An 18,864-nucleotide genomic window follows, 5' to 3' on the forward strand; every position below is an offset into this window, starting at 1 on the left:
TAAAATCTTCCATAGAGGGGGGAAAACAGATCACAGAGAAGAATAGGAATCAATAGTGCATAAGACTCACAGACTCACATAACCTAAGAACACAATGGAGCTCTCTGCAAGGATCATCGTCAGCAAACTATTAGCAGCCAGAATTTTTAGAACTTAGATATTGATAAGAGAAAGAAGCAAGCCATTTAGAGAAGAGGAAACTCAAACGACCAAGAAATACATGCAAACATATACATTCCCGCAAGTAACTGGCGAAATACAAATTAAATCTGTCGTAAGGTACCAACCCGTATGCATCAGACGTGGCATTCTCACCAATACTTAACATTGTCAGCCTTTTACAATGTTAGCAATATTTATTAAGGATGAAGACACACATACTTTTCAACCTAGCAGTTTCACTCATGGATAAATACCAAGAGAATACCTTCTACATATCTATCTAGAGATTTATACAAGAATGTAGCAGCAATCTAAGTGGTCTGTAATACACTTAAATAACTATTGATAACTATTTGGGGACAATATGGGAGGAAAAGTGGGCATAGTGGTGTAAGAGCTAAATCCTCATCTGTCATATCAGGAAATCACTAATATGTAAAGTAACAAATTAAGATGTGACCAAATAATTATTTGCGAAAAAACAGCAGAAGAAACTGCTAAAAGTTAAAAGCCATATATCTGGAGAACTAGGGAGGATGTGGGGCAAGAGACTGCTCAGGTTTTTTTAATAAACTTTAAGAGTCTAAAAATATTTACACTTCTTAAGACTTAAGACATGCATTCATTTGAAAAACTACCAAAGTGGGGCGCCTGGGTGGCTCAGTCGGTTAAGCGTCCGACTTCGGCTCAGGTCATGATCTCGCTGTCTGTGGGTTCGAGCCCCGCGTTGGGCTCTGTGCTGACAGCTCAAAGACTGGAGCCTGTTTCAGATTCTGTGTCTCCCTCTTTCTCTGACCCTCCCCTGTTCATGCTCTCTCTCTCTGTCTCAAAAATAAATAAATGTTAAAAAAAAAATAAAAAAAAAAAAAGAAAACCTACCAAAGTAATTAATGGGGGTGGGATGGGGAGAAACATGAAGACGATAACTACCAGAAGGAAAATCTAAGAGAATAGAAATGCTTGCCAATGAAAAGGACAATTGAGGTTGGGGAGACTGCTGTTTTTACTGCAAGACTTTTGGAACCATTTGATTTTATGCAACCATTTTCAGTATTTCCTTAGTAAAAACAATTCTTCCTTAAATGAGAAGTAAAATAAAATAAAAATAGATTATATTTTTTAAAAACAATAAATACTGAAAATTCATCATTTCCTAATTATTTTACTACATTTTATTATTGTCTATATTTGAGTTATTTCTGTCTATTGTATCTGTATGGTAAAGTATTATATAATGGTGTGTTACTGTTTATCCCTTCTCAACTCTGCATTCAGTGACATCATGTTGGGAACTCAGGTCAGCCATAGTGGGAATATTTACACCATAGAATTGGCAAACACCACAAATCAGGGCTTGATTTATTGTTCTGTTGTCTAGACTTAAGAAAACGATGGAGAAGATGTTAATAAGGCAGATTAAATTGAAACATTTCTCATGTCTGCATCCATTACATTTATTTTTATTTTTGAGAGAGAGAGAGCAAGCACGTGCAAACGGGGGAGGGGCAGAGAGAGAGGGGGACAGAAGTGGGCTCTGTGTACACAGCAGAAAACCCAATGTGGGGCTCGAACCCACGAACCATGAGGTCCTGACCCGAGCCGAAGGCAGACGTTTAACCGCTTAACTGACTGAGCCACCCAGGCACCCCTGCATCCATTACATTTTAAAGAGCACAAATGAAGAAATATTCTTCCAGCATTTGAAAACTATTATCCAATCCAGCAAAGAAGGAGCTCATGTCAGTGACAGATAAGAGTTCTGACACATGTCTTCCTTGTTTCATTTTCATCTCACTTAATGTAAACAGAAGCATCAACCAACATTTATGTAAGAATTATACTCACTCATAATTGCAACCATAGGCTGGCTACAAAGATAAGAGTTGGGCAAAAATCTTTGAAACGTTCTGTGAGGATCAACTGGTTATTTGAAATTTACAATAAAGAGGATTATATATTTAATTATTATTTGCAAAGTATGTGCTATGCAATCTTTATATCCACAAAATGTATAATAAACCAAAACGTATGTGCAAACTATTTTCTCCAGAGAGCTGGTTGTTCAATATTTAACAGCACGTCACTGGAGGAAGTCATGCATTGTATGATATGGGAGTAAAATATTTATGTTTTTCTTTTAAAATATGATCTAGAGTGTATTATCTCTGAGAGTTAATGCCTGTCTTGAGACATGCATGTGTGTCTGATTCAGTGGCCAGGAAGGATTGTTGCTTTGCTTTACTGTTCACCTCGCACAGACTTGTTAGATCTAGACTACTCTGAACTCTTCTGCAGAATCCTCCCTCTACTTCCCACCCAATGATAATGTTAGTGAACCTATATGACTCCTATTTGGGAAAAAGTACCATTAGGGGTTGTTACTATGCTGGCAGGGCGACGGGTATTAGGGACTTACCCTGTGGAAGTTCGAAGAACACAAAGCTTCTGAAGGGGACCTGAATACAGGGAGTGAGGCCAGAAACTGGGTGTGTCCCTTTGGTGACTCCCCCTGAGGACTGAATTTGGAGTGGCAACAGAGGGTGGCTTGCCTTATTTCTGATGTCACATTCTATTGTAGAGAACTGGGCCAGGAGCCTCAAGACCAAAGTGAGGTGGAGAGATGAGCATGAGGCACTCACAACTCACTGATTCAAGGACGGGAAAGCCACCCTTTCCCCAAAATACACTTCAGTGGGAGAAATGGGGGCCTGATGCTTGTTTGTAGAGAAGTTGAAAGGAGCCTGATGCTAAGTTATAGAAGTCTGCAGAGAAGCTGAAAGGAGAAATTTAGATGAAGTAAAGAAAGGGAAGTTAGCCCCAAAATGCAGATGTGGGTTTTATAGCAAGATCAGCTGAAGCTATGAGGGGTGTTGACCAGGAAAAGAGGCAGAGCAGAATTATAACAAAAGCATTTATTTGGGGTCTTAAAATTGCAATTCTGGCAACACAGATTTGGGCAGCAATCCAAATATTGTTTCCCTAGGGAGCAAAACTCTGGGGTTTTTAAAGACAAAGCATGGAAGGTTGTTATGTTGTTTACAAAGAATTTTGATTGGTGTTGGTGGCAGAAAACCAGTCTTGGTTAAACCTAATTGGTTGCTCAGACTATCTCTGAGCAAAAGTCAGCTATGTAGGAAGTTGTAGGTGTTTATGCAGAGTCCGTGGAGTATTTGTGGTTTGTCTTAGTTCAGAAGTTCCACCCAGTGAGGGCGGGCATAAGGCCTACCTCCTTAGTGGCCTCCAGCTCCAATTTAAAACCCGACATAAATGATTCCATTTCGTTTCACCTTTCATAGGTGGACATAGCCTCTTCTATGCTGGCCACTCCCACTTCCCTCCCAGGCCCAGAGAGGACTTGCTTCCTTGGAAGGAAATGAGTTTCAGGAGATAGAGAATCGAGAGAGGATAAGCACACAGTGGGAGGGGGTAGGGTACAGACTCAACAAGTGAATAGGGACAAAACCATTTAGGATAAAAGACAAATACTTCAGGGGCTGATGATGAGCAATTTGCTTTTCCTAGAACTTTCTTTCCTTGGTTTTCAAGACCTGCCATCCTGATCCTCTGATAACTCCTTCCCATTCCATCCAGGGATGATGAACAGGCTTTGAGTCTGAGCAGCCCTAAGACATTGCTGATAATTAAGGAGATTCTTTTTTTTTTGAGAGAGAGAGAGAGAGAGAGAGAGAGAGAGCGAGCAGTGGGGAGAGGGGCAGAGGGAAAGAGAGAATCTCAAGCAGGCTTCACGCTCAGCATGGCACCCAATCTCACGACTGTGAGATCATGATCTGAGCTTAAATCAAGAGTCGGATGCTTAACTGGCTGAGCCACCCAGGTGCCCCAAATTCCTGAAAAAAAATCCAGAGATAGCCAAATAAAAATTCCACTATAAATTAATGATTTCAGTTTCACTCTATTTCTTGTATAATGATAATGTAAGGAAAAAAAGATGAACTGCCCAGTTCTGGAATCCCAAACTCTGGGGAAAGAAGGGTGCTGATTTTAGTTGTTGTTTGGGGTGAGGCATCCTGGGGCAAGCAGTCACCACAGTGTGGTGAGAGCTATGCCTGGCCCTTCTGTGTCCTCCCCACCTCCCCTGCTGGGGTTCAGGGTGCGGTGGACTGGATGATGTGCGCCACCTGCAGGTAGAAAGCTGGAGGCAGGAGAAAACACCCGCCTACAGTTCAGCATTGTTACTTACTGAGCAGAATAAAAGCCCAGTCAGTAATCTCTTTTGGCCCATCCTTGATTCTCTTCACCCTGAAATTTAGTTTCATTGTGATTAAAATACAACATGTGAGGTCCAATCCTGCAGGGGAAGCCGCTCTAATTTTGGCTGTGCCTGAGACCTCACCACCTCCTTCAAGAAGCAAACAGATCCCCCAGGGAGAATCCCCATAGCTTCCCACCAACAGTCAGTCAGAATCACCTACTTCTTTTTTGTTTTTTAACTTTTCAAAATTTTTTTTTTATTTTAGGGAGAGAGAGAGTGCGAGTGGGGAGAGGGGCAGAGAGAGAGAGAGAGAGAGAGAGAGAGAGAATTTTAAGCAGGCTCCATACTGAGCATGGAGCCTGACACAGGGCTCTATCCCACCACCCTGGGATAAAATCAAGAGTCAGATGCTCAATGTACTGAGCCACTCAGGCACCCCCATAGTCACCTACCTCTGTTCTCCACCTCTTCCTGTCCTGGTGCAGTGAGAAAAGTGTTACCTGCCTGAAGCTAATGCCTCCAGAACCCCCTCCCACCTTCTCCCACAACCTGCATTTTCAACCATCCCTTCCTTCGTTCCACCAGTATTAAACATGCTTAAGACTCTGCCATCTTAAAATATTTTTAAAGCTAGAAAACAAAAACAACAGCTCCCTGATCCTATAATCCTATACACTGCTAACTCCTTCACAGTCACACTTCTGGAAAGAGCTGACTATGCATGCTGCTTCTACTTCCTTCCCTTCCTTTCAGTCCTTTGTCCACTGCCATGTCCCTCTCCTCCCTCCTCACCAGGAGACAGTGCATGTGGTCCCCGCAGTCCACGAGATACTTCCTTATATGGTGGTTTTTGAATGATAACTGCTTCTTCTCACTTGACACCCTCTTTTATTTATTTTTATTTTATCTTTAAAGTTTATTTACTTATTTTGAGAGAGGGAGAGAGAGTAGGGGAGGGGCAGAGAGAGAGAGAGACAGAGAGAGAGAACCCCAAGCAGGTTCTGCACTGTCAGCACAGAGCCCAAGGCAGGGGTTGGACCCAGAAACTGTGAGATCATGACCTGAGCCTAAACCAAGAGTCAGACGCTTAAGTGACTGAGCCACCCAGGTGCTCCGACACCCTATTTTATTACGGGTCAAAGGTACATACATTGCTAGCCTCCCTCCCACATTCCTGGCCACAGGTGATGCTCCCATCTGGTTGATGCCCTTATGTCTAGCCAGTTGCTTAGGCTGTCCATGGACGACCATGGAGTCATACCTGAGCATCTTCTCCACTGTCCACATATTTCAGCAAGTCCTGCATCTGTGCCTTCAATGTCAAACTGGAATGTCACCCTTTCTCAGAAGGTCTTCCTCTGCCAGCATCCTGCTCTCAACCACCCTTAACCCTCCTCGGGAAACCACAGTAGCTACTTGGCTGACCTCCCTGCCTCTACTCCAGCGACTACACAGCCAGAGTGATCCTATACAAGTAAATTACATTATGGGAACCCCTCCCTTCTCAGCCCTCCAAGGTTATCCCCCTTTGAAAATTAATAAAGGGAAACCTCACTGAAATGGAGCTGGAAGGCCAGAAGGAAGAGCTGTCTCGGCATATCACTCCATGTCAGTCACAGGCAGAATTGTCAATTACAGACCCCAACAGAAGAATACTCAACAGGAGAGAGTTATCAGTGAGGAGCCCCAGCAGGAAACTGACTACCCCAGCCACTCAGCCAATGAGAAACTGTCATCACCCTGAACTCTTGCTTTCTCCAGTAGCCTTGTGTGCAAAACAACCCCTCCCAACTTCCTCCTTCTTGTCCTCAGTTTTGTTTGTTGGACAAACAGATGGTTTTTGCAGTAGTTTGCTTGCCCTGAATTGCAGTTCTCTGCTATTACCAAATAAACCCATTTTTTTCTGGTTAAAATAATTGACTTTTACTTTTAGCATCAATACCCCCATCATCCTTTGGCCTCGGGTCACATGTCACCTCCCCATAAATTCTCCCTGAGCTCTTACACCGGGCTAGAAGCCCTCCTAATTTGTTCCAGGAACACCTGTATATTTCCTCCTGAAGCACCTACTGCACAGTCATCATTCCTATGTCCCCACAGCTGTGTGAACTCAATGAGGGCAGGAACCATGTTCGTTGAGACCATCCCAAGGGCATGGCACCTACTAAATATTCCACAAAGAACTGTGAATGTATGGCCCTCCCTTTCTGAATTTCTAGACATATAATATTAACAGATCAGGGAACAAAATGCAAAAGAAAAGCAAGGTAAAATTCTTATGATTTGTTTGGGGCCTATTTGGGGACTTCATTACACATTTTAAAGAGTCACAGTTTGTCAATACATTCTATTTTCTTGTAAAATGCTGGCCTCCAGAAAAAGTGAAGCTTTCTGTTTGCGAAGGTATTGTGCGTGACTCAAAGACGCTGGTTTCGGCTGTGACTTGGGTGAGTGGCACACAGTGCCCGAGCTTTGGGACGCAGGTGCACAAATGGAGGAAGACCAGATGCTTGGAGTGGCGATGCCCAGCACTTGCTGTGGGCCAGACCTGAAGGTGAAGAACTGGGTGGGCGGCGGTAAGTAGTTCAATCCTGGGACAGCTGTTCAGAGCCAAAGGCCAAAAACTAAAGACAGGGAGGAGTCTTCTGGGAAACGAAACCGAAAGGGGCAAAACCAGCCGCCCTCTGCTGGGGTGGGTCGGGCGGCAGAGGCAGCCTAGCGGAGCTGACCATGGCTGTGTCAGGCTCCGTCCCGCTGTTGGTCGAAGGGTCCTGGGGCCCCGACCCCCCGAAGAACCTGAGCACCAAGTTGCAGATGTACTTCCAGAGCCCGAAGAGATCGGGAGGCGGGGAGTGTGAGGTCCGCCAGGAACCGGGCAGGCCGGGGCGCTTCCTAGTGTTCTTCCATCGAGAGGACGGTGAGGGGCGCGAGGGATGGGTGTGAGATGGGACAACCAGGGTCTTCCCCCAGGGTAAACTTGGGCTTGGGGCCTGCAGCGGGAGAATCCTCCCGGCTCCAGCAGCAGCCATGAGGGAGGGCGAGGGGCTGCCGGACCGACGAAGAGCGCGCGAGGGGCGCTGTGCTTCTAGGCGCTCCCGGTGTTGCCTGAAGGTGGCGGCAGAACCGCGCAAGTGAGTTCAACATGTAGCACGGAGAAACAGAAAGGAGTTGACAGGCTGCTTTATTCACCTCACTTTACAAGGCTACATAGTGTGTTAGTGGCAGAGATGCAAGTCCATTGCAGTTTTTTCCTTCCTATTAAAGCAGCTGTTCTAGAACTCCAGAGGTTAATGGGAGCACAATTTTAAGGGAAGAGAAAGCTTCCGGGGAGAATCACATGTAAACTGATTCCTGAGAGCCAGTTCAATTCCTGATAGGAAGATTGTTGGGGAAGGCTCTTCAGATGGGAGCACGTGGGCTGCAGTGCAGGGGGCAGGAAAGCACAAGGCATCTTCAGGCAACATGCAGGGTGCTCTCTGGGAGGTTTGGCTTGAGTAGCGAGTCTACTAATCCCTGTGTACAAGCAAGGTCTGCAGACTGGGTCCTAAAATAACACGTGGGGTCTGGGAAATTTCATAAGGTCATGAAGGAGACACCTGTATTTTAAAAATCTTAGGCCTTCTGTTATTAAACCTCCTTCTTATAAAACGGTAGGCAGGAAATTCAGGCCAAGAGAAAGTTGAGATGGTAGGGGGCCTTGTAGGATACCATAAAGAGTAGGAATGCCCTCCACCCCCTTGGCAGGGGAGAGGCATGTCCAAATATACTTTCAGGAGATAAATTTGGTTGAAAATAAGTACTTTGACTTCTTTTGGGAGAGAGCTTGGAAATCTGAACTTTTAGGAGAGTCATGCAATATTCTAGGTGAGGACAAGCAAGTCCTTGAACAATGAAAATCAGCCTGGGGATGGAAGATACGTATTTGTGTGGTATTCTGGATTTGGTAACTGAGGTCAATGCTCTGAGAGAGAGGGAGGGAGAGAGAGAGTCTCTTTTCTTCAGTTATTTTTTTAGGTGAGGAGTCATAGGGATTTTCTCCCAGTGTTTCTGGGGTCACTTGGGGGCAAAAGTGCTGCCTAAAATCACATTGGGTGTAAATATAGAAAGTTATTGGAGGGAGAAGGTCGTGTGCTGCTGATCAGCACGCAGAATCTTTGTTGAGGGTGCGTTGGTACCTCTTCCCTTGGTTTCATGGTGGTCCTTGGCCTGGGGGTAGGGGTGACATTCTGAGTTGATCTGGGTTGGGAGTTTTGAGCTTTGTGGGTGGGAAGCTTCCTCCCCACAGGCAGCTGAGTGGTTGAGTTCGTCCTCCTCCGGTTTGTTGTCACCCTTAGGAAAGGGGGCAGATAAGCACCCACCAATCTGCTTGTTCAAAACACTACCGGGTCTTTACTGAGAGGCTTGTGACCTGTTGTTCCCAGAGCATTCGCTTTTTCCTTTGGACTCTCATAGGAAATGATGTGGACAACCCCTGCTTCCAGCTTCCTGTCGCTGGATTTGGACAAGTATTTGATCCAGAGGAGAGGCAATGAGGCTTACATGTGAGAAATTGGAATGCTCTAGGCAGAGATCCAAAAAGGAAAGAATGAAACCCAAAGAGAAGAGGGGTCCACAACTAAGTGTGTAAAAGGCGAGGCAGGTAGGAGACAGGAGATCTGTTAGGCTCACAGCCCTTATGAAAACAAAGTACCAAGTTTTCCAAGGATTAATTTCACCAAAGAATGCTGAGAAGGCAACTGTGCAATGTAAGCCGTGTCCCCTGGGTTTCATTTTCCTCAAGGAGTTTTACCACTTTGATTACAACTGTCCACATCATATGAGCCTGGCCCTTAGGGACCCTTCTTCCTTCTCCTTTAGAATCCCGTTATCCTTGTGAGTAGTTCAAATTGGGGCCACAGACCTCTGCATCTGACTCACAGCAGGCTAAACAGACACAGTCCCAGCTCTCTCTTAGAGATTTAGGAAACCTGGGTTTGGGTCAGCGGGAATCTGCACATTTAAACAGCACCCCAGGTGCCCCTGGTGTGCTAAAGTTTGAGAAACCCTGTTGTTTGTTGACAACCCTGAATGAATGTGATTACAGAAAGTACAAATGGCATAAAAAAGAAAGTACAAATGGCATAAAAATATCAACAGTGCAAAATACGATTTTGTGTCGATAACATCATTCTCTTCCAGCCCTGAAAACAGAAATGGGTTCAGTGTCCCGGCCAGGCTTCTTTCCTCACATTGCCCAGCCCACTACCCCTACCTCCATCCCCAGGCTACAGTAGTGGCCCCTCTCAAACAGACAACTCAGACTTAGTACAACTCAAAACCTTTTATGGACAAAGACCCTGGGTGGGTTGGGGGGAGGGGGAGGGTTCCTATTCAGTTTCAGTTTCCTACCAGAGGAACCATTGCCTCTGTAACAGGTTATCAGAAATTTGCCAACAATGGTTGACCCACCCTAGTGGGTCCTTCGGGTGTTCTTTCTTTTGCAGGAATTCCCTCCACCCTCCACTCTAGGAACTGGCTTCAACAGGTATAGGCCCACAGTGTAGCACAACTTTATCCATATAATTCACATAATAAGAATGAACCCAACAGCACTTCTCTATAGAAATTAATGCATAGCAAACAGAAGTATTCAGAAGCTATATCTTACTTTTATTTATTTGTTTATTTATTTTAAGTTTATTTATTTTGAGAGAGAGAGAGAGAGAGAGTGTGTGTGTGTGTGTGTGTGTGTGTGTGTGCACGCGCTCACATGAGCAGGGGAAGGACAGAGAGAGAGGGAGAGAGAGGAGAGAATGAGAATCCCAAGCTGACAACGAGGAGCTGACCCTGATGTGAGGCTCGAACCCACAAACTGCAAGACCATGACTTGAGTCAAAATCAGAGCTGGATGCTTATCTAACTGAGCCACCCAGGCACCCTGCTGTATCTTACTTGTAAATAGTTCACTCAATTTCTGAAACATCAAGTATAAATTGACTAATACGATTTTAATCCGTGTTTCAGATGTGTGCATTTATCATTCTTTCTGGTCATAATTTGGCTCCTGATTATTTTCAGTCTCTTTGGGGTAAGGAAACCCGTCTCCTTAAGTAAATTAAATGTAGGTGGTCTGAAGTTAGTGCAGAAGGGAGGTTGTCCACAGGGGGTAAGGGTGGCTGGACATCAGAGTTTCAGCTCTTTTTCCTCCCAGATTCACCTCTCCTTGTTGCAGATCACTTACTGATATTGCTCCTGCCTGCTCTCTTGAAATAATGGTGCCGTACATATTGTGCACAATCTGAGAACAGGCTTTGGCATTTAGATGCCTAGATAGGACTCTACCAAAGTCTAAGGAATAATAAAAGGAATGCATCACAGAAGCCCACGACTCTAGACAACTTGGCTTATAAAACTTGGCTTGTTCTAAGGCTTCAGGGGTCTTATCCAGTCCTCAGTCCTCACTCTAGCTTAGGACAGCCCCTTAAGAGTCCGTGTGAAAATCTCTTCTGCCTGATAAAGAGCGAAATTAGAGTCTGGCATTCCTTCTCATGTTGTTAATGGGGCTTGTTTTCCAAGTTAGTATCCAGTTAAGGCCTCACTTCTCCTACCCCTTCATGGATACGTGAGGTGGGAAAGTTATTCAAGCTCCTCTTAATGACTCCCTATATCCTTGGCCTCTCAGACCATCCACATCAGAATACAACATGGTAGCCCAACATTTGTGTCAGAGCTACATCTGTGAGTAATAGGGCACTTTCAAAGGTTCCCCTTCACCCTGACCTCTTTGCGCCATCTAACTATTTTGACCACACCTCCTCTCCTCTAAAGTCACTCATTCCCTATTTTCTGTGGCCTTAGGTACAGATTTTCCTTTTCTCTCTCTGGCTGTTCCTCATAATTATAACCTACATTTGCATAACTCTTGTGGGTGTTACAAAATTCATTCACAGGCACTGCTTTAAGGGAGGAAACAGACTCAAGAAGTTAAGATATTTTCTCAATGTCACTCATCTAGTTTTTGGCAGAGTTGGAATTTGAATCCAAGTCTTTGGACTCCTATGTTCATTGGTCAGTTTTTTCACTACAGCCCAGCTGCCTGGAATGCTAATTCTATTTTTTTTTTTTTAATCTCTCACCTCCCTTCTTTTCTACTCCTTTTATTACTGGATGTGAGGGTCTTATCACAGGTTAAAGAACTGAGTGAAACATCTTTTGCACTAGGCACTTGGCCATTCTGCTCATGGTCACTCAAGTCGCCTTCCTAAAACACAGCTGTCATCATGCCATGTCCCAGCACCCAATCTTCACTGGCTCACCATGAGGCATGCTTTGATTACTTTCCTTCACTTGTGGAATAAATATTGCTACCTTTCTGAGTGCCTACTGAACATCAGGTACTGAACTAAGTTCTTTATAATGTTTTTTAACACACAACACTTGTACAAGACAGTCTTCATTAATAACTTATTATAGACAAGAGACTGAGGCTGTGTAAGTAAGACTTATTAAAGAACATGCCCAATGTTTAAAAAAAAAGTAGGTATAAAGATGGAATTGAAATCCATGTCTACTTGCTAAACTTTTCCTCTTTTCACCACACAAGGACTCACTTGGGAAAATGACCAAGCCATTGAATGATGATGATGAAACCCTCTGGAAATCATGGAGTAATTTTGTGAATAAAAATTTCTTGACAGTTTTTTTTTTAACTTCAGTTCGGCAAAAAGTTCTGGAGAAAAAGAACCATGAGTTAATATGGCCAGGAAAAGGAACATTCAAGTTAACTGTCCAGTTGCCTACAGCCCCAGACAAGGTCCAGGATGCCTTTGAGGAGGAAATTCCAACAAAGGTAAGTCAAAACATGAGTAAAAGGGAAGTAGGATGTTCTGCCGAGGTGTGTGGGAAGGGAATCACAACATGGGGAATACGGTGGGATGAGAAGTATAAATCAAATTGGAGTAGAAAGCACCTTACAGATGTGGAGGGAGTGAGAGTGGTCATGAGGTAGTTATGGAATAATGAAGGAGAGGGCGCTTTTTGTTTGATTTTAGGCACTTTCGGAAAGTCAGAATTTTCAGATTGTAATAAGGGTGGTTTGAAGGTATAAATTTTTGGGTTTGTTTGTCCTGGGTGCTTTTAACCTGGAACTTGCTCTGTTTGCTTTCTCTTTACATCACTTTGAGGGGACAGTGATCCATACTGCATGTACTATTTCCTTGACTGTCAAATGGGATAGTCATAGTATCTACCTTGTTGGATTGTTGTGAGGATTAAAGAGACAACCTCTGTAAAGCATCTGGCCCGGTGCTGGTTAATAGCAAACACTCAATACATGTTAAATGGGGGGAAAGATTTAGGGCTTACTCCATACCCCAAACGCTTGGTGTTAATTGGAATTTCTGTTATTTGTGACTCATTTTACCAATGATTTTGGAGCTAAGTAGATATAACACTATGCATGAGGTGCATTCAACAGCATAATTGCTAGAGCTTTTTATTATTGTTTCTATTGACCCTATGCCTCCAGGCCAGTCCCCAGGGACAGTTTCTCAATGTAAGGAAATTATTAGTAATTTATTGATGCTACTCTATTGTCTATTGGATTTCAGGAACCGGAAGGCAAAGAACATGTCAAAGAACCAGGTAAGGTCAAAGAACTGAGACAGGTGGCCTTCGCCAGCAGTTTTGCTTTCATTACAGATGGCACCTGCAAGGGTCATCCTTCTCTTCTTGACTTCACAAAGCAGGGTGTGCTCAGCTTAGAGACGCCTCAGGCTGCCTTATCTACATATTCTCGGCCAGTTGTTCTCAGGGTGAGCATTGGGGAAACCCCCTGAGAGCTTAGGGCTCAGGTAGAAGCATGGAAACAGCTCTCTCTGTGGGGACTGGGAGACACCTTACAATTGAAGGGAAGCAAAGAGGTGCCTGGGAGATGGTGATAAGCCAACCTTTAGAGCCCATCAAGAAGCAAAGACATGATGTGTCAGTGGGTGCCGTATGTGGCTAAGTCTGTTTCTGAGCACTGAGTGTGGAGGGTGCTGTCCTCTGGAGCCACAACAGGAGGGTGGACAAAGGCTTCTAAGTGCTGGGTGCAGGATGTGAGTGCAGCACCCCCCAGGCCAGCAGCAGCTCTTTTCATCCCATCTGCTGTAGGAAACGGCCTGCAACCTAGTAGCTGTTGTGGATCCTGCTGCTTCACTTGTGTCCGGATGTTGGCCTGTAGTACCACCTGCCAGTTACTAAAGAAGCAATTAGTTTTCCTGGCTAAGCATGCTGTTATAAAGGGGAGGGATGAGGACCTATGCTGAATGGCTGACTAAGAGAGATAAAATGATGTATATACCCAAATCTTAGGCAAAAGGAATCCCAAAAAATGTATAAATTATTGTCCTCTAAAATTGAAATTGTCTTGAGAACATGTTTAGAGGTTTGCAACCTTCTCTTTTGAAAATAGCACTAAGCTGAGGGCTGCCTTTACTTGGCAAACCGACTGGATAGGGATGTATAGATTGTTTTCATCTAACATGCTATTAAACTATAGAATCTAGGATGCATGGTTTTCTTAGAAGCTCATGATTCTTATAAGATAGGAATTTTTTTTGTCTGTTTGGAGTAATTCCTGCTTTCTATTCTTCAGATATGGAACTGGCTTATACAACTCCCGGTGTTCATTGTGACCCCCTAAATCCTTATCTATTCTTGGAAAATGCCTTATGTGTTGTACCCTCAAACTCAATTTTAGACCAGGAAGTGGTTTTATACTGGTACATTTATATCTGTACCACTTCCTGGGTCTAGAATTAATCGAGTCTGTGTTTCTTACGGTTTCATAGATTTTACCCTCACTGTGTCTTAACTGATTTGTCAGCACTATTTCAGATTCACTTATAACCCCAAGTATAAGTGAATAAGTATAAGGAAGAGCCATCCAGACCCACCCACCAGTGGAATTTTCATCATACTGGAGATTTTAGATTCATTGGCTAGCCTGTTTTTACATGACCCAGACTCTAATGATAGTCACCAGCCAGGAAGTTGGGCAGTCTTTGACAAAATACTTAATGGTCCCCTTTAAGAGACATAAGAGGAGGTCCTTTGTTGAATGGTTACTCCACACTGAATCCTAACAGTGAGCCTAAGGCTAGAACTCTTGAAATTAATTGGGATGGTATAGATAGTTTTCAGAACGAGCAAAATCAGGGTGGAAGGTGGTTCCCTAATAGGTCCCGTATTTCAGGAACGATAAGAACGGAGAATGCTGCCCTGAGAGTGCATGGGGCATGCACGAAATCCTGAAGTTGGAGATGGACAAGCAGTTGACAGAGTAAGGATAGGTCAATCAAGCCACACACCAACATCAGGGGATGTGAGCCCTGAGCTAATGTTCGATTCCCGGCGAAGCAGAGTTGGGCTGGGTCTGAAAGGTGGAAACCAGCAGTTGGAAGAACCTGTAGAAGAGAGACACGCAAGAGCAGAGAAACACTGGCCCTTGTGGTCAGCAAACTCTGGCTTTTTCAAATCTATATTTCCAGCCTGGACTCTTCTAAATTCCAGACCTTGTGTCTGATCTTCCTGTTGGAAAATATGTGAGAGCCACCATGTCTGAAGCTACCTGTGTCATCTTCCTCCTCCTACCCTTTCCGGCTACCTTATTTCTCTTGAAGTACACAACCAGTCTGCCCGTCACCTACTAGAAACTTCAGTCGTCTCTCCTCTTTAAGCCTTCACAGACATCGGTCACAGAGACGATCAATGTAAGTTTTCCTCATCTGTCCCTCCCTTATGCCAGACTCCCATTATTACCTCACAAATCCAGTATGGCAGGAGTGCCCTGTATCTGGGGTCTCTCTGATGTCCTTCCCCTGAAATCTGACCAGCCCTTTGTACTATTGCTGAATATCCTGTCACCCTTATCACAGAAACCTTCCACAACTCACTCTTACTACCAACTGCAAGATAAAGTCCACACCACATTCTGGACAAAGACGATTTTTTTTGGCCTCACTTTTGTCTGCACACAAGTGCTCCTTGAGCTTCATCAGTCAGATCACCTTTTCCTAAGTAGTTTGGGGCAGTCACAGCACCCTGCCTGTACTTCTATTGCTTACGACCCCTTCCATCCCACTTCTCTCTACCTACACTCTAGAGAGCTTTCAAGATCCACTCAGCCTCCCCTTTTCTCTGAAGGCTTTCCAAGGCAGCCCAGTCCGATTCATTCTCTCTCGGACTCCTGGATGGATTGTTGATGCTCTTTATTTGGCAGTTAACCAAGCCTCAAGCCTCTCTTGTGATGGAGCTTCTAATAGTCATAGAAGCTTATGTCGCTGGAAAGGCTCTAACCATTCGGTTAATCCAATACTCTTCATTTTGTAAAGAGACATGCCTGAGGTCACATGGCTAAAGAGTGGCTGAGTCAGGGCTTGAACTCAGGCAACCTCATCCCCAGCTCAGCAGTCCTCCTGCTTCATGACATCTGTCTCATTGAAAGATAATTTAGGTTATTATTGAATCCTCAAGCCAATTTTTATTTGGCATGAATGTGTATATGTGTGTGTGGTGTTACATCTAGCATGTAACAGGAGTATGTGTGAGGGTGATCCGACTGGGGTAACAAATCATAGGTCGATATAGTTGGCAGCTGGGGAGTGGGGGAGTCTAGACTGCTTCACAGTCATTCAGGAATCCCAGATCCCTTCCATCTTTTGACAATATTACTATTGATATGTGGCCTCCAAAGTCACTGCAAGGGAGAATGGAGAGTCACATAAAGGAGATTTGTACTGGCCAGGCTTGGAAGTACACTTCACACTTCCACACGTATCCCATTAGCCACATGAGCTTGACTGTGGGGAGTCTGGGAAATGTTGCTCAGAGAGAAAACAAAATGGATTTGGTGAGCACAGAGCATTTTACTCTGTCATAATAAACCTTTACAAATGTCGGTTCCCTTTGTCATTTTTCTTGTATGCCTCCATGAGAAAAATCTGTAAGTTCCTTATCTCATGTTTTGTGTATGCATCCCTCTGTACACCTCTAGTGCCTTGAATATAATAAGGGCCCCAACTGAATAGTCACTCACAGAACGTCTAAAGATCTTATACACATCATGCTGCAGTGAGTGAGTGAGGTCTGAGTGAGACTGACCTGATACAGAGATGGAACTCACTTAGGGCCAACAGCGGAGAGGAATAAGCTGGCTGGGGTGATTGCTGTTCAGTGAGCTTGACATATACATACAGCTCTCTAGGCAATTTTACTTTCTATGTGTCTTCCTTGGTCATTCAGCAAGTATCCTTTTTTTCTCTTCGGTGATGAAAACTTAATACTTTTCAGAGCATAACGTGTTACATGGGCATCGTAAGATATTCTCGCTTTCCTCCAGTGGCCCAAGCAGTAAATCTCCAATTCAGCAAATGCTATTGAACCTCAAGAATATACTATGTGCCAGCAATACAGGATGAATAAATATATCCCTTGCTTTTGAGAAGCTGACTTCAATAACTATAATAAGGTGCTTGATAGAAGCATGTGTCAAATACTACAAAAGGCAGGTTCCTCAGAGAGACAAGGCAGGAAAGGATATAATAAAATCAAACTTAATAATAACAATAGACTGTTAAGTGCTCCATTTTATTTATTTAAAAAAAATTTTAATGTTTACTTATTTTTGAGAGAGAGACAGAGAGAGAGAGAGAGAGAGAGAGAGAGAGAGAGTGGGGGAGGGGCAGAGAGGGAGACACAGAATCTGAAGCAGGCTCCAGGCTCCGAGCTGTCAGCACAGAGCCAGATGCGGGGCTCAAACTCATGAACTGTGAGATCATGACCTGAGCCGAAGTTGTACACTCAACCAACTGAGCCACCCAGGTACCCTGCTCCATTTTACTTTTAATTACATTAAGCAAAAAGCTTTCTAAAATCTGTTTGAGTTAGCCAAGAGAATGAGAAGGAAAGAGGACAGTGTCTTAAGATAATTTACTTTGCTAAGATCATGGTAGATTAATATAACATCTTGTATCTTTTTGTCCTTCTAAAATCAGATGTGTCAGAAGAATTGGATACAAAACTTTCTCTCAACAGAAGATCAGAAAAAGTGGAAGATACCTCAGAAGAATGTGAAAATATTTCCTCTTTGGTTGCATTTGAAAATCTCAAGGCAAATGTAACTGATATAATGTTAACCTTGCTAGTGGAGAACATAAGTGGCCTGTCCAATGCTGATTTTCAAGTGGAAGTAATACGAGATTTTGATGTTGCTGTAGTTACCTTTCAAAAATGTATAGGTAAGATCAAGTGATGCTGTATTTACCTATCTTTCTTTGCACCACACTTTGGGATTTGAGACATCCAGCTAATGTCTTTGAAAGTTGGACTCTTTCCAGTAGCTAGTAGGAGAGGACTCCAAGTTAATATCGATGCTTTTTTATTTTGAAAGAGAAGCAACTTTGTTTTAAAACTAAATTCTGATATATACAGTAAATCAGACTTTAGTGTATGAGTGGGGTGTGTGTGTGTGTGTGTGTGTGTGTGTGTGTGTGTGTGTGTGTGAAAGAGAGAGAGAGAGGGACAGAGACAGAGACAACACACCCAAATAGAAATCTAAAGTCTAAGGTTATTAAAGTGATTCCACCTGGGTGGCTCCGTCAGTTAAACGTCCGACTCTTGATTTCAGCTCAGGTCATGATCTCCTGGTTTGTGAGATCCAGCCCCACATCGGGCTGACAGCACAGAGCTTGTTTGGGATTCTCTCTCTTCTTCTCCCTCTCCCTCTGCCCTTCCCCCACTCATGCTCTCTCTCTTGAAATAAATAAACATTAAAAGAAAAAAATTAAAGTGATTCCAGGCAGAGGAGTCCGCATTTTCACATGTGTTATCTTATTGGGATAAGTAAATATTGATACGTGTTACCAAACTGGACTTATTGGAAGGTAATAATAATAGCAGGCAGTCATATAGTGATACTATAAGTCAGGTACTATGGTAAGCTCAGTACAGGTATTTATTTCTTTTCAACAACCTTTTTTTTTTGTTTGTTTATTTACTTTGAGAGAGGGGTCTAGGGGCAGGGAAAGGAAGAGAGAGAGAATCTCAGGCAGGCTTCACACTGTCAGTGTGAAGCCCGATGTGGGGCTCGAGCTCACAAACCAGGAGGTCATGACCTGAGCGAAAATCAAGAATCGGATGCTTAACCAACTGAGCTCCTCAACAACCTTTTGAGATCATTATTATTATTCCTCATTTTACAGTTGAGGAGACAGAGGTGCCAGGATGCTAATAAATTCTTGGATTTGAACCCAGGCAGCCCTGTTCACTTATCTCCTTTACAATATATTTTCTTAGTACTTTCATGGTCATCACGTAGGCGGGAGGGTAAGTGGATGGGATGCAGGAAATGAATGCTTTTCAAGGTCTGTGGGAGGAGTCGTCTTCAGAAGGACAAGAAAATTTCCCAATTCCAAGCCTTCGCTATTCCGTGGCCATAGTAGTAGAATGGTTAAATAAGAGCACAGGTC

At 43.7% G+C, this 18,864-nt stretch overlaps 1 protein-coding gene across 4 annotated transcripts in view; it reads left to right on the top strand.

The window, feature by feature from the left end:
• Positions 1-7,019: 7,019 nt before the first annotated feature.
• The window catches only part of PARP14 (poly(ADP-ribose) polymerase family member 14), a 42,288-nt gene continuing 30,443 nt past the window's right edge, over positions 7,020-18,864 (top strand). Inside the window, exons 1-4 of one of the 4 annotated variants that reach the window (XM_042954795.1) lie at positions 7,020-7,292; positions 12,070-12,203; positions 12,964-12,997; positions 17,392-17,634. In XM_042954795.1, the coding sequence (XP_042810729.1) occupies positions 7,106-7,292; positions 12,070-12,203; positions 12,964-12,997; positions 17,392-17,634 (598 nt within the window). In that variant the 5' untranslated portion in view covers positions 7,020-7,105. Of the gene's footprint in view, positions 7,293-12,069; positions 12,204-12,963; positions 12,998-14,311; positions 15,109-17,391; positions 17,635-18,864 lie in introns of those variants that run through there. The other 3 variants (XM_042954792.1, XM_042954794.1, XM_042954793.1) reach the window with 3 other exon arrangements.

The sequence above is a fragment of the Panthera leo genome, chromosome C2 (genome assembly GCF_018350215.1).
Source record: "Panthera leo isolate Ple1 chromosome C2, P.leo_Ple1_pat1.1, whole genome shotgun sequence".
Lineage (NCBI taxonomy): Eukaryota > Metazoa > Chordata > Mammalia > Carnivora > Felidae > Panthera > Panthera leo.